The sequence below is a fragment of the Mizuhopecten yessoensis genome, unplaced genomic scaffold, assembly GCF_002113885.1.
Source record: "Mizuhopecten yessoensis strain PY_sf001 unplaced genomic scaffold, ASM211388v2 scaffold4823, whole genome shotgun sequence".
NCBI lineage: Eukaryota > Metazoa > Mollusca > Bivalvia > Pectinida > Pectinidae > Mizuhopecten > Mizuhopecten yessoensis.
This window is the reverse complement of record NW_018405739.1, coordinates 901,664-918,264: the sequence shown is the minus strand read 5'-3', so window position 1 is coordinate 918,264 and position 16,601 is coordinate 901,664. Positions and strand designations below refer to the sequence as shown.

Here is a 16,601-nt window from a genome sequence, read left to right as displayed (position 1 = left end):
TTATTTCTATGAACACTTACACTATCACCGACATTTTCTGTACATGTGAGCACTGATTTAAAAATAAACATCTCACAAATAGGTGATATAGTGCACCAAAATACCTTTCATTATAGTAATCTTAAAACAGAAATTTAAGTCCCAATTTACTTCTACTTGTTGTATCATCATTCTATACTTACACAATAGCTTTAACTTTTGTTAATGCATAACAGAAGCCTGACAGGATCTCCTCAGATTCTATTTACCTATATATTTGGATAAGATCTCCAAGGAAATATACATCAATCGCACTTACCTTTCCCAATCTGAAATCAAGGTCACTATGTAAACAGAATCTTCAGAATTAGCTTTCCTCTCAACCGTATCATATGATAAGCATGACATTTTGATTTTCCAATTATGAACTTTCCACTTCTCGATAGCAACATTCCTGTTTCCCCAACCTAGTGTTTACATGTCACAGTTGATTCAACATGTACAGGCCTGCTCATAATTTCTGTATGGACAATACTGATGGACAAATTTACAACACAAGGTTTAGAGGGATGCTGGTTGAAAAAGACTGTGGACAAGTGTTATGGTTGCCATCATGACCTCATTGAGGAATAGCTATTGAGGAATATTTCTTTTCCTTACAAGACATGAGTGTTGATTTTTATTTGTTTGCTTATGCTCATAGTTGTGTCATTTGGTTTTGATGTCACTACTTGGTCCTCACTTTGAGGGTGTGACATTACTTGGATTTGACCTAGAATGACATGGTGGCATCATCAATGAAGCACAAGATACTATCTGTTCTGGACAACTAGTCCTATTCTCCTTGTACTAGATTACATCAACCTGCAAAGATCTCCAGATATAATATGATAAACATCAACCTGCAAAGATCTCCAGAAATAATATGATAAACATCAACCAGCAAAGATCTCCAGAAATAATACGATAAACATCAACCTGCAACGATATCCAGAAATAATATGAAAAACATCAACCTGCAAAGATCTCCAGAAATAATATGATAAACATCAACCTGCAAAGATCTCCAGAAATAATATGATAAACATCAACCTGCAAAGATCTCAAGAAATAGTATGATAACACGGGGATTTCCCAGGAGACTGCAGTGATTAGCATTGCATTCCGCAGGTATCTCACCTAAGACATAAAGATATCAATAGAATGTTTCACTACGCTGGAATGTGCAAAAAGTTGTTGAGAAGACTAAAGCAATACAGTGTATGTGAAGGTAAGTTTTAATATCCTGCAGGAATGTCTGTTTGGATCTTGTATTTTGTAACATGTGATTTTTTTCTGAGGTGAAAAGCATATTTTTGGGGGGAAAAGCAGCCCCCAGTAAAGCAAAATAAAAAATATCCATTATGTACGATGTTGCGTTTGTTTAAATTTTTATTATGTGATATCGAGGCCGTGTTAAAATCTCTGTTAAATATTACACGTACTTGGCTGCTATGTGTAGGAGGTTCCTGTTGGCTCTCCCATGGTGGTAATTGACATTGTACTTAGAATCGCCCAGCAGATCGGACACTGATCTGAAATACATGAAATTTACATACCTTACTAAATCATTTCACACATGAATGATTATTATCATGACTGAACCACAACAAAAGAAACTCAAGGAAGTTGGATGCTTTCATTACCTTCCTGTGATTTTGTTTCATTGAAAATATATATAAGGTGTAGCAGTATATCAATTCAGATATGTACTTGTACATGTATAAGGCACATTCCTGTAATAGGACTGTGGGCTAGAGCAAAGTTTTGAATACCACTATAAAGCCCTAACTGAAATCTGTCGGCCACAAATCTTCAAGCAAATAAAAAATATGGATATTTTAATTGATTATAAACTTGAAGAAGGTCAAAGTCATTTTCATTCTCAAATTTTGTCGGGCTCTATCTCAGGAAGCCGCAAGGCAAATATGAAGGTTATACACCTTTTTAGTTCTTCTGAATAAGTCGTTTGAAGTGTTTGACATATTTGACTGCTGTGACCTTGAAAGCGGGTCAAAGTCATTTTCATTCTCAGACTTTGTTTGGCTCTATCCCAGGAAGCCACCAGCCAAATATAAAGGTTATATACCTTTTAGTTCTTCAGAAGAAATCGTTTGAAGTGTTTGACATATTTGACCCCTGTGACCTTGAAAGTAGGTCAAGGTTATTTTCATTCGCAAACTTTGTTGGGCTCCTACCAAGGAAAATTCAGTCAAATATCATGGCTCTACGCCTGTCCATTCTTCAAAAGAAGTTGTTTAAAGGAAAAGTTGACGGACGCCAACCCATGACACAAGATCACTTGCCCGAAGGGCAGGTGAGCAAAAAACTATTGACCAGTATTCAAAACAATTCCCAATAAATACAAAAGTTTACTTTAATAGATATAAATGACCAAAATGCACTCACCTGTATTGATTAGCTATTACCATAGACATCAACATGTAAAAAGCAGATGTCTCATCTAAAAATGAAATAAAAAATTCAGTAAAATATGTTGTATAAAATTGGAAGAAATATACAGTGTATGTGCATACACAGACACAGATACACAGATTTCATTCTGACTATAGGAATGCTTATATTTCCTCTGCTGTCAGCTCTGTTATATAAATAAAGGTTGGTTGACATTATTGGTATTAACATGATTTATGATTATTTTTGCAAGTCCATTGCTGATAATGTCACAGCTCTGTGATATTAGTTCATAATTTAACAATTATTTGTATTACATTATAGGTACATACAAGTTAGTAGTTCAAATGTAATGTTGGTATACTATGTTCTTATTTATGTTATATGAGTGTTTGTTGTTAAATTAAATGATCATGGACTCAATAGGTTCATTGCGGTTATAGAGAAGTGGCTGGTTCTTCCAATAGTGATCAAGTCCAGATTCAGATGCTGGAACAGTTTGTGACATGACAACCTCTGATGGCAGACTGTTCCATATGTCCATGGTTCGGTGGAGGAAGGAATGTTTCCTGATGGTAAGACACATTCTTTGTTTATATAATTTCAGTTCATGGCCCATCATTTTGATTGTACTATAGCTACTGAAAGGTGAAATGAATGTAGACACCTCAGGATCATATTTTTCAGTCATGATCTTGTATGGCTCTATTATTTCTCCCCTGGCTCTTCTATAGGCCAAAGTTAGCAGTTTCAGATGTTGCAGTCCATCTGGGTATTATGAGCCATTCCTGGTATTAGCTTGGTAGCTCTCCTTTAAATTTGTATGTTTTCTATTGACACTACGAGTTTGATCAGATGCGGAATCCAGACTTGGTTAGCATACTCAAGTTGTGGTCTCTGCACTGTAAGTTTAGTGAGATCCATATATTCCGCTGTTCTTCTGATCACCCTTATGATGGAATCGGCTTTAATTTTTCAGAGTTGTGGACATTGAATGATAGTTTATTGTCTATATAGTGACTCCATTATCTTTTTCAGTTTTGGTATATGGAAGTTCTTTTCCATCTTCTAAAATATGTATGAAGTTCATGCTGTCGTTTTTACCAATCTGCATGGCTTTGCATTTGTCTGGATGGAAGAACAGAAGCCACTTTTTGTGCTTTTAGCATATCTTCTTTGTAGAAGCTTGCAATCCTGGGTGTTGAGTTCTTAACTGAATATGTACAGGTAATACACAATTTGAATTGTTCATAATATCTTGTAAATCCGACAAGATAATAACCAATGTCATCATATCAAATACAACACTACTATTTTGGAACAGATGCATGCTGATAAATGAAACAGTTGGTCGAAAGCCAATGATCAAGACGATATTGAACAGTTGAAACCTGTAATCAATTCTGTAGTTCGCAGCTGTCTCTAGACGATTCAGTAGTCTGTAGTTTCAATACGGTTTACCCTCATGTAGTGGGCGAAAAGACGAAAAACATTGAAAAAAATGAAAGATAAATGTGCGATGTACAACACAAACATCAAACATAATGTCAGGTTGAAACGTTAGTTAAGTACCGAAAATCTTTTTACACAAGTGTATAGTGTATCGAAAAGACTTAAAACACCGGCAAATCTGGCTATATAAAGTAAAACACCACTTTACTCAGTTTACTTGAATACCCTCATTGGTCGAACAGTTCGTTTGGTCCAGAATGAATTGGTACATATTCTTTGTAAAGTAACCCTGGATAAGTTGAACCATTATTCCTCAAATACCCCATAAATTTGTCCCCAACTCTTCATGGTCATAATATAAATCCAATCTTTTCGCCGAACAGTGACCCGTCACACCCGGCAATCTTTTTACCTGTGTATCCCACCTGCACTGTCGACGATATGTCTCGAGTGACAGCTATATAAGGCTGCGGTCCACGCTCATTGTGCTTATACAGGGTCGGCTGGACATCAAATAATTGGAGGATTAACGACAGTATCATAAAGTATCTAAACCGATACCCTGTTGTAGCTGCATTATCATTTTGTGTGCATACTTATTTCTCAACCAACTTTAAAGATATTCAAACTTGAATATGTCTATGTTTATTTCATTATCAATCCACATTATGATTACAAGATTTTCTTCATTTCAAAATGATCAAAGAGTTCCTCTCGATTTGATATTTTGTAAAATTATCGCAGCTGCATGATTACAGTTTGGCGGACTATGTCAAAACAACAAGTATGTTACACATGTAGCTTTTGAATTTTATTTTATTTCTTCTATCTATATCTATATATCTACAGTATCTGTCTATATGTTATGCTGGCCAAGTTCAAGAGGGACATAAAAACTCACCTCTTCACGTCTGCATTTTAGAATCTTTGCAAAGACGTCATGTAAATACCACCCTTTTATTTGTTCAATTATGTGCACATTGCTTGTTAATTAAATGTATGAAAGTGATTGCAAGCCTTCGTTGTTTGTTTTCACAATTATAACCATTACTATTATCCATATGTTGTAAAGCGCCTTAGAGTAATTTTACAAATTATATAGGGTGCTATATAAATGTTGTATATTATTATTATTATGCTCCGCAGAGACCAAAATGGCTTTAATGTGGATATGGCTATATATGTTTTCATTGTTCAGTTATTTTATATCTTTTTAAATATTGTCATCTTTATCAAACTTCTATTTTTACTTCTATCATCTACTATCCGCGATATTTGCAGTGCTTGTACTGTCTGTTGTACCACCCGATTCGTCGAATACCATGAATCGGCATGATTAAAAATAAAACACTTAATTTAGTCTTATATCGATGTGCACGAGATCAGTGCTGGTGTGTTTGTTTACATTCGCTTAACGTTATAAACATAAAGTCATAATTTTCTATATAGCCAAATCTACCTATTTAGACAGATTTGCCAGTGCTCCAGTACCTAGGTAGTGATACCGGTTTTATCAGTTTATACGCCAACCCTCATCAAAAACACATCATGAAGAACAAAAATTGTAAACCTTGTGGAAGTTCAACTGTTCTGGCTCGCCGGAGTGAAGCTGCCAGATCCTTGATGAATTCCATAATGTTGTCTCCTTCTGTTGTTTTAACCTATATAGCTACATTATTTTCAGAGAAAATGTCATTATGATCATGATCATGACCAACAGTTATATTTATCAACAGGAAAATAAAAATGGAACTCTCCTGTGATGAAAACCTAGAAATTGTTCTAGGCCTACTGCAGGTAGCTATAATTTACAAACTATTTATCCAAAACAAACATAAAATATAATATTTCATTAACCAAAGGTAAATATTTTAAGGATTTTTATTAAATCAACATGCATTCATAATTTCTAAAATTGAAAATTTAAAGAAAAGAAGAATTAACTTTTATTAAGAAACGTTCCGGTTGAGTTTAGTAGGCCTATTTGTAATTTGTTTACAGTACCGTGGACAACAGAAAGTGGAAAATCAAGTAAAACGTCAACAAGTGTGAAAAAGTGAAGGTAATGAAACAATTTGAATCTTGAATTGTCATTTTCTCCCGTTTGATGTCTACTATGATTTTTCTTTTTGTTGCGAACAGTTTACATTTTTTATTTTCGTCTGTCATTATTTGTAATTGAAAACAACTAAAACAGTGAAAAGGGGGCGCGTCTAATTACCCAATACTACCCAATACCACCCAATACNAAAAGGCACATGTTCTGCTGATAATATTCTGTTCATTGACAACACCTAAACAATTCAGGATTGTGCGATCAGATATAGTATAGAAGTGACTTTATTTTGTAAATTGTGTTGAAATTTCATTTTGAGTGAATGATATTTGTTGCTTTTTATTAAAACAGAGGCCTATCCGAATTACAGACGTAGGCCCCAAACTATTTCGCCCCAATTTTTTTTCACATCGTCGATATATGACTTTGTCGTTTGTTTAATAGCTACAGGCATCAAAGTTTGATGACAAGATACATGTACACATACCTATAAGAAATATGTTCTTTATATTNGCAGTTATTTACTTTTATATGTCACATTCTATCTGGGGTTCGACGATTTACAGGAACGGGCAGAACTCTATTAATTATTATNATCAGTGTATGATGAAAGAATGTATACGATGATACATTTCCGTAAGTCACATATGAAAACGAACGTTAAAGGAAACATATCACTAAATGCGCCGACCTTTCTGTAGTATACACGAAAAAAGAGTTATTCCCCTTATCACGATAAACACAATCACATATAATTATTTAACTAAGAAATTCCTAAGAAAATGGGAAAATAAGCCAGCTCCTTTTTTTTGGAAGGGGACGTTACATTTTTTTGGGGCGAACTAGTTGGGGAGTTTATGTATTTTTGGGGCAAACTATTTGGGTTGTTTGGTTTTTTGGGGGGCGAACTAGTTGGGGGGTTATGTTTTTTTGGAGTGAACTATTTGGGACGTTATCCCTAAGTAAACATTTTATTTTACCAAGACTGCATATAACAGTTCATTGAAAAATAAGAGTGTAGTGTCAGTGATTAAGTGATTATTTGACCACAAAACAGTTTATTATAAGAAAGTTTTACTTGTTGACACTGCATGTCTACCATATGTCATATCACAACAACAACAATTCAATGCAAGTGCACTGGCTCAATCATGCACAGTGCGTGTCTTAAGACAGCGAGTCATGGACCTACCAGTACACTGCAACACCATCCCCTACACTTCTTTGTCAGACTGAATATTCTCCCACCTCTTGCATATGTAAGGTAAGAACATCAATGTTGAACACCTATGTGGAACAAACAACAATTCGGAATGATACTTTCTCCCAGTATGTTAAAATTTCAAGCTTTATTTTCTCAAAACCATATATTGTCAAGAACCATTGTTCTTGACTATGATGTATAGACTTACAAAGTAATTAAATCTTTTTCTTGAATATTGTCTTTATGTCAAAGGTCAAGCTTGGGCGTTGGTGCCTTGGATCAAAGGTTAACTTTGGATATAATGGGTAAAAAGTTTTAAGAAATTCCTATTGAACTTGGAAGTTCTATCAGGTCCCTGGTGCTGATATTTGGATAGTGAGTACATGGGATAGAGTTCTATGCACAGTTCCTCAAATAAATAACATAACCCAACGTTCATGGTCATAGCTAGCTATAGGAGTCACATATGTTACAAAATTCAAACAGTATTTTCCAAATAGTCATGAGGTCTAGAGCTATGATACTTTGGTACTAAAGTATGTTATAAATTCAAGCCATGCATGCACATCCCATACATGCCAGATCTCACGGCTTGAGACAAAACCTCACCGATTTTCACTTCTGATAAAGTCTCACGTCGTGGGGCATAAAATTACAGAAAGTCCTCAAAACCTCACAATTTTTACTGATCAATCTGTGGACCACTTTCCCGTAATTGTTTACTCAAAATTTTACAAGGTTTTTTGTTGTGTTGAGGTCACTAAATTACAGGTCAACATAAAGAGCTGACGGTGAGAGTTCAACATAGGCTGTTTGGTGTATACAAATTCAATATCTTCCTCTTAAGTTAACTAGTTGAAGTACTATTAACCTCAAATAATTGACTTACTTTAAGTTTACACTGGTCAAATCTGTTCAAATTTAAGACAATTAACATAATTTAAAAGTCTTGTAAATGTGCATGCAGAGCCATGATACTAAAATTAAAATGTTTAAGAAGTCATATATATATTTAGCCCACCATCATCAGGTGGTTAGCTGTTTTTAAAATTGTCTTTTGTATGCAGATCGAGGTCTATCTTTCTTTCATCAAAGGTCCATAGTTGTGCTAAACAGTGGAAAAATAAGGTAGCTGTTGGGTATCCTTCTTGGATATCGAGAGTTTAGGATTGTTGTTGTTATATATTCTGTTTCTCGAAATGTGCTTGACAGATCTTTTATAAATTTCATAATAATGAAGGTTACCCTTGGTCCTTATAATTGGTTGTGCCTGGCTCATTTGGAAGTTGATTGAAAAAACATGACAGCTGCCAGGGAGACATTTTGGATTTTGACAGTTCAACTTTATTAGGTCACCTGAGACAAAGTCTCAAGTGACCTATTGCGAGCGCCTTTTGTCCGTCGTCGCCCGTCATCCGTCGTCCGTCGTGCGTCCGTAAACAATTTACATTTTCAACTTCTTCTCCAAAACCCCTGAACCAATTTCAATGAAATTTTGCAGGGACCTTCCATGGACAAAGGTCACCAAAAATAGTTGCCGGTTTAGTCCTAAGCCCCCAGGGGCCTGAGGGGCGGGGCCAAAAAGGGTCGAATTTACTGAAATTTCAAAAAAATTCTCAAGACCCAGCAAAATTTATTATGGTTTATAATGGCAAATGATACTTTGAATATTACATGTTAATAACTTGATTGGAATTATAACCTTGAATTGACAGTTTGATACTTTGAAAATTTTGAGCCAGCCCTACCCCCAAGGGCTGTAGGGTGGGGCTCAAAGGAGTCAGTGTGCTAAAATTTCTTCATTTTCCTTGTTAAGAATCAGAGGTGCTAGTTTCAAATCCTTTTTAGTCTGAAATCTGTATGCTAGATATTGAGTAAGGTGGTTTTATTGTTTTTTTGTCACTTTGAATAATATTTCTGTACATGTTAAAAACAAAATCAACTCTCTGTATAAATATATCAGGTGACCGTTAAGGCCTATGGGCCTCTTGTTTAGTTTGTTATCATTATATATTTCTCCAGAAGTGCTGTTTCTCATATTTAATACATCCTATATATGTATCTAGATTCCCTTTGGCCCCTAATGTGCATGTTTCACTTTGAAACCGATTGGAAAGTACTTGGCAATCTGCAGACGGCAATCTTAGATAAAGTTGGTTATCACTGTTTCTGAAAAAAATATCAAAGTAATCTTGAATTCCCAACTAGGCTTCTCTTAATTGTTTTTTTTAGTTATGTATGTTTCATTTTCAACTTAATTGGGAAAATAAAAGATGGCCAACAAACAGACATCTTTAATTTGATGGTTCAAGTTTGTTATTCCTATTTCTCAGAAGGTAATGTATAGATCTTTCTCCTTGCTCCTTAGTTTTGCATGTTAATCATTTTAAGCTTTCAGTCGCCTAATCAGAAGACAGACTATATGGTTAGCAGAAAACAAATATTTCTTGTATTCTGTTTTTAATACATTGCTATTTTATAGGCAAAACAACAAGTTACAACCAAAAGGTGTAATTGGGTTATAGTCAAACTGATTTATACCTATGTTGATCTTTAAATGGAATAGTCATATTAAGCTTTTCTTCTTAACAACCAAGTAATGTGATTTAAATCAGTGATGAGTATGTATAATTAGAAAAAAATGTTATTACATGTATATACTTATTGTATAGAAATGAACTAATTAATTGACACTATCTTTGGAAAAACTTACATCAACTGACGAAGATATTAAACAATTCACATTTATACTACTAATGGTATACATGTATGCAGCAGCAGCCTGTACAACTGTAGGCACGTATACATGTTATACAAACCTTTTATATTCCCTTTCTGGACTGTAACCCAGAATACCAATGCCAGCTACATGTAGGTCTCACTTTCTCTTTGATGTATATAGATATTGGGGCAGAGCTTCTTATTGTACTATTGTATTGTAGGATGATTTGTATATTTATGCTTTATCATATTTCATATTACGTGTTATGTTGAAATCATTTTGTTGAAAAGCAGGTATTTCACTAGAGTGACAATCTAAGTTACTCAGTGTTAAATGGCTATTGATGGTAGTGAAGTGTAATCTTGTCTAAACTGCCCCCCCCCCCCTCCCTTCCTCTCCCCAAGACCACAAACTTTGGCTGGTTTATAAAGAGTTCAAGACTGTAGGAGCCTACTTCTTACAGTCTTGCCTGTGTTAGAACCAAATTTAACAAAAATCTTATTTGGACAGAGGCAAGGTTATATAATTAGACATTCTGTACTGTGTATATTTATTTTATTAGTGTTGCGTAATTACTTAAAAAACAACTTCTGCAAAGATATTTTGGATCTTGAATTTCAAAATGATCACAATATTGGTATATATAATTTTTGTGACCAAATATGTACTATTTTTAGGGTATATTTTAGTACTCAAGTGGGTACCTTCTTTGTGTCATTTTAATTTCCAAGGGCATTTACTGGTACATAGGTATGTAGTATGGTTACGATATATATTGATACTGCAATATACTGTTATACTGTATAATATATTTTCTTACTCTTCAAACATTGAAGCATTTCTGCATTTGGGTTTTTATTACTCACGTGAAATAAGGAAAAAATACATCAGTATCTTTTGAATTTATGATGACTAAACTGACAGAATAGAGAAACGAAATGAAAAAAAAGACCCGAGAGGAATCTATGTTGCAAATTAAACTTCAAACACTCCGACATGTTGATGTTTATTGATCAGGTGGGCGTTGACTGTAATGTGCGACGGCTTTAAACGTTGTGTGCTGCTGTAAAAACAGATTGTTAGATTTGTTGTGGAACTTTTGAGTTATATATCATGCAAGAACTCATTTTGTGCCGACACCAGCAAATTTACTCTTCTTAAAATCAATAAATCCGCTCTTCTTGCAAATTGAAATAACTGTGTAATGATTTTAATTACTGGCTTTTATATGTATTTTAGGAGATTCTTTGATGGAAAATATATGTAAGGATTTAGTTGGGTACTTTTTTGGTGTAGGAGGTAGGACAGAGATGACCTTGTCATTGATTGCCCTTGTACAACCTCCCTTGTTCACTGGTCGATACCGAGTCATATACACTGCTGGGCCAGGGGCGGGTCTGTGTCATCTGAGTACACCACAAGAGAAGTTCATCATGAAACATAATTAGACAAAAAAGGTTTCGCCACAGGTCTAAAGAATAAATAAGAATAATTTTGGAGGACAATTACGAATGACTGCAGGCCTCTTTTGTACTATAATGAGGTACATATGTAGGACCTTATGACACAATATAAAAACATATTGATACACCATTTGCGGCATTGAACACTGTACCTCAGGCTCTTAGTGTTCAAACTTAAAAGGGGCATATAGATCAGTAGAAATGTAATGTACCTCTGCAGGCTGTACAGATTCAAACATAGCAGTGATGCTGATGGAGCGTGATCATTGATCACACCTCCACTCACTGCTGTAGCCTTTGTCATGGGTGTATGTAGTGAACTCACACACAGCATTCATGGCAATATTCAAAATCAATATGTGGGCTTGGCATTCTGAGCAATTACCGCTAAAGACTTGGGTCTCTACTTTCTGGAGCTCAGAAAGTTATGGTACATGGACTGTACATACATACTAATGATTCCAGAAATTACAACATGCAAGAATGTATTGGTATTTGTTATTGATCAGAAAGAAGGAACATATTACATTATTACCTAAACCTTAAACAAGGGTAATTTCCCTCTACTTTTGTGTTTCAGCTGTTACATAAAAATATAACCATACATTTGGAAAAGGCTTTGAGCTTGATATCACTGGACTAAGTTATACAATCTATCAGAACTGGTACATCAATCTTCCTACCTGTATAATTACATTTTAATCACGCTGCATTGATAGACTGGTACACGTAATGTTGACATCTAACAAACAGTGAAGCTTGCCACAAGCAATTGATTTTTCAGGAATCTCATTACCAGTTTACTTTGAAAATATCTTTTATTACCAAGTAATTTTGAAAGCAGTTTTACTTTTTCTTTAAATTCAATAACAGTTACAAATATTATTTGAAATTTAAACAGAAAAAAAATGATACAAAAACCAATATGTGTACATTCTTGCATGGTTACATCCAATAAAACAATTGTATAACATCAAGCCCAGAGGACCTCAATTATTTGTTCATTATAAGCTTTAGATTATCAAAATGATTTGTAAGTTAATTAAGAAAATAATATCAGTCCAGACTTAAATATACAACATTTGATATAGCGCCCTATCTAGCTAACATAAGTCACTCTAAAGTGCTTTACAGTACATAGTTATACAATTTTATTCAGTCAATACAATTAGCATATATATTAATCAATACAATATTGAGGAATTTGCAGAAGCTGCCTTATCAGGCGCTAACTACTAGTCCTATGCCACCTGGCTAATATCTCCCTATGTGTGTATGCCTGTGTGTGTGCAGGAGATGTAGTGTGAAATTAGAAATTAATGGCATTGTGAAATCTCAAATGGACATGTAATTCATTTTTAATCAACTGATTTTCAAATGTTCAAAGATTTTAAGGATGAGAAAATATTTTATTTTACCCCCCGCTATGAAGTTAAAAAGATGTAATACTCTAGACATCATGGCCAACCAGAGCTTGTGTAGTAGACCTCATGGCCAACCAGAGTGTGTGTAGTAGACCTCATGACCAACCAGGGCTTGTATAGTAGACCTCATGGCCATAACCAGAGCTTGTGTAGTAGACCTCAAGACCAACCAGAGTTTGTGTAGTAGACCTCATGGCCAACCAGAGTTTGTGTCGTAGACCTCATGACCAACCAGAGTTTGTGTAGTTACTTCATGACCAACCAGGTCTTGTATAGTAGACCTCATGGCCAACCAGAGCTTGTGTAGTAGACCTCATGACCAACCAGGTCTTGTATAGTAGACCTCATGGCCAACCAGAGTTTGTGTAGTAGACCTCATGACCAACCAGAGCTTGTGTAGTAGACCTCATGGCCAACCAGAGTTTGTGTAGTAGACCTCATGACCAACCAGAGTTTGTGAAGTAGACCTCGTGACCAACCAGAGCTTGTGTAGTAGACCTCATGGCCAACCAGAGCTTGTGTAGTAGACCTCATGACCAACCAGAGCTTGTGTAGTAGACCTCATGACCAACCAGAGCTTGTGTAGTAGACCTCATGACCAACCAGAGCTTGTGTAGTAGACCTCATGACCAACCAGAGCTTGTGTAGTAGACCTCATGACCAACCAGAGCTTGTGTAGTAGACCTCATGACCAACCAGAGCTTGTGTAGTAGACCTCATGACCAACCAGAGCTTGTGTAGTAGACCTCATGACCAACCAGAGCTTGTGTAGTAGACCTCATGACCAACCAGAGCTTGTGTAGTAGACCTCATGACCAACCAGAGCTTGTGTAGTAGACCTCATGACCAACCAGAGCTTGTGTAGTAGACCTCATGACCAACCAGAGCTTGTGTAGTAGACCTCATGACCAACCAGAGCTTGTGTAGTAGACCTCATGACCAACCAGAGCTTGTGTAGTAGACCTCATGACCAACCAGAGCTTGTGTAGTAGACCTCATGACCAACCAGAGCTTGTGTAGTAGACCTCATGACCAACCAGAGCTTGTGTAGTAGACCTCATGACCAACCAGAGCTTGTGTAGTAGACCTCATGACCAACCAGAGCTTGTGTAGTAGACCTCATGACCAACCAGAGCTTGTGTAGTAGACCTCATGACCAACCAGAGCTTGTGTAGTAGACCTCATGACCAACCAGAGCTTGTGTAGTAGACCTCATGACCAACCAGAGCTTGTGTAGTAGACCTCATGACCAACCAGAGCTTGTGTAGTAGACCTCATGACCAACCAGAGCTTGTATAGTAGACCTCATGACCAACCAGAGCTTGTATAGTAGACCTCATGACCAACCAGAGCTTGTGTAGTAGACCTCATGACCAACCAGAGCTTGTGTAGTAGACCTCATGACCAACCAGAGCTTGTGTAGTAGACCTCATGACCAACCAGAGCTTGTGTAGTAGACCTCATGACCAACCAGAGCTTGTGTAGTAGACCTCATGACCAACCAGAGCTTGTGTAGTAGACCTCATGACCAACCAGAGCTTGTGTAGTAGACCTCATGACCAACCAGAGCTTGTGTAGTAGACCTCATGACCAACCAGAGCTTGTGTAGTAGACCTCATGACCAACCAGAGCTTGTGTAGTAGACCTCATGACCAACCAGAGCTTGTGTAGTAGACCTCATGACCAACCAGAGCTTGTGTAGTAGACCTCATGACCAACCAGAGCTTGTGTAGTAGACCTCATGACCAACCAGAGCTTGTGTAGTAGACCTCATGACCAACCAGAGCTTGTGTAGTAGACCTCATGACCAACCAGAGCTTGTGTAGTAGACCTCATGACCAACCAGAGCTTGTGTAGTAGACCTCATGACCAACCAGGTCTTGTGTAGTAGACCTCATGACCAACCAGAGCTTGTGTAGTATACCTCATGACCAACCAGGTCTTGTGTAGTATACCTCATGACCAACCAGGTCTTGTGTAGTAGACCTCATGACCAACCAGAGCTTGTGTAGTATACCTCATGACCAACCAGGTCTTGTGTAGTAGACCTCATGACCAACCAGAGCTTGTGTAGTATACCTCATGACCAACCAGGTCTTGTGTAGTAGACCTCATGACCAACCAGAGCTTGTGTAGTATACCTCATGAACAACCAGAGCTTGTGTAGTATACCTCATGACCAACCAGGTCTTGTGTAGTATACCTCATGACCAACCAGAGCTTGTATAGTATACCTCATGACCAACCAGGTCTTGTGTAGTAGACCTCATGACCAACCAGGTCTTGTGTAGTAGACCTCATGACCAACCAGAGCTTGTGTAGGAGACCTCAAGGCCAACCAGAGCTTGTGTAGTAGACCTCATGGCCAACCAGAGCTTGTGTAGGCGACCTCAAGGCCAAACAGGGCTGTCAAATCCTGCTATGAATAAGTTATACATGGTGATTTCCTCACTGCTAAAATCTTTATTTTTGCAATCACTTAAAAACCTTATATAAGCTGCATCTATAAAAGTATGATCATGACAGAATATTTATCTGATGGGCTTATATTTTATCAATGCATGTACCGCTAGTTCAGTTATACCTAGCCTAGAATTAGGAAGACGTATTTGAAACTGTCTGCCAATTTGTAGATACAGTATTTTAGCTTCCTGTACCCACTAGGCTATTGATTGGTAATGTTACATCATACCAAAAGCTTGCTGTCCTAAATCAGGGACAAAAGCTAGCCTTGGCAAGGCCCGGGCCCCCTAGCTTCCATACACTGGTTCTATTTTCCATACAGAATATGAATGCAAGGGTAGAGTCAGGTTACTTAATTTTCTCAATTGCATCTACATATTTTGACATCAAGAACGTTTGGGCAAGCTATATAAATGTCTGATGGCTTCTTGAACCTAATTCAACAGTAAAAACATGTTATTCTCTGATTAGACATCCAATGCAGGTATCGGCTTTAATACGGTAATATCCCAGATGTTTATTAGAATACATGATAAAACAAAAGTAGGGGGTGGGCTTTATTGGAATCAATGATAACATTTATATCAGAAAGTTTAAGAATGGGCAAATATTGGAAGCAAAATATGAAAATCATGAAAGTAAGATTTATAAGCTAGGCCTACATGTATATGAATTGTACAAGGAACGACACACTGGTTTTCATATGGAATGTGGTTGGGACTGGGGATAGTCAATTACACGCATCCAGCAAAGTTAAACAGTGTTAGCAGACCTGTGACCTTGTTAGAGTTTGGGAGTCTGTACCTGGTAACACGTTCTTTCAGGCTGAAAATGCATTGTTTCTGAAGAAAAAATTGAAATGAGCATTATATCCATGGTTCTTTCTAACATTGTGTTTGGTCAGTTTCATAGAACTTCTACATCTTTATTAAGTTTGAGCCGAGTATACAGCCAGTTTAATTTCCATGTCTTTCCATAGGTGGCAGTAAGCATGCATGGCTGACCTGGTCTGTATGTCACACCCTCTCTAGACCTTATTGTGGACTGTGGCTCGTTAGGAGGTGATATTTTGATGTATTAATTAAATAAATTGGAAGGGGGGTTTCAATATATGTTACATTTAAATTTTCCTTTATTGCCAGTATTGAGTCATTCTGTGTTTGACTTGATGAACAGGATATAAGGTACATTTAATGTAGATATACTGGGTATAGCCCTGGGTCAAATTATGTGCTGTCTATGCCTTATTTATGTTTGTATGTGAAATAGAAATAAAGAGCTGATGGAGAGATACAAATGTTCCTAGGGGCTCATCTGATGACTAACCATTGGTCATATAATACTAACAAATCATTATACAAAGGTTAACATTGAAGATCAAGGT

General features: G+C 36.6%; 2 protein-coding genes across 3 annotated transcripts in view; one reads left to right on the top strand and one right to left on the bottom strand.

Annotated features, from left to right (window-relative positions):
- The window catches only part of LOC110449827 (E3 ubiquitin-protein ligase HACE1-like), a 32,183-nt gene extending 26,555 nt beyond the window's left edge, over positions 1-5,628 (bottom strand). The window contains exons 1-3 of the mRNA XM_021496943.1: positions 5,456-5,628; positions 2,428-2,482; positions 1,464-1,553 (exon numbers count right to left, since the gene is read on the bottom strand). Coding sequence (XP_021352618.1) covers positions 1,464-1,553; positions 2,428-2,482; positions 5,456-5,519 — 209 coding nt within the window. The 5' untranslated portion in view covers positions 5,520-5,628. The remainder of the gene's footprint in view (positions 1-1,463; positions 1,554-2,427; positions 2,483-5,455) is intronic.
- A 224-nt stretch (positions 5,629-5,852) lies between these two features.
- The window catches only part of LOC110449826 (synaptotagmin-1-like), a 95,412-nt gene continuing 84,663 nt past the window's right edge, over positions 5,853-16,601 (top strand). For both annotated transcript variants that reach the window (XM_021496942.1, XM_021496932.1), the window contains exon 1: positions 5,853-5,947. The gene's annotated coding sequence lies outside the window, so the exon portion shown is untranslated. The remainder of the gene's footprint in view (positions 5,948-16,601) is intronic.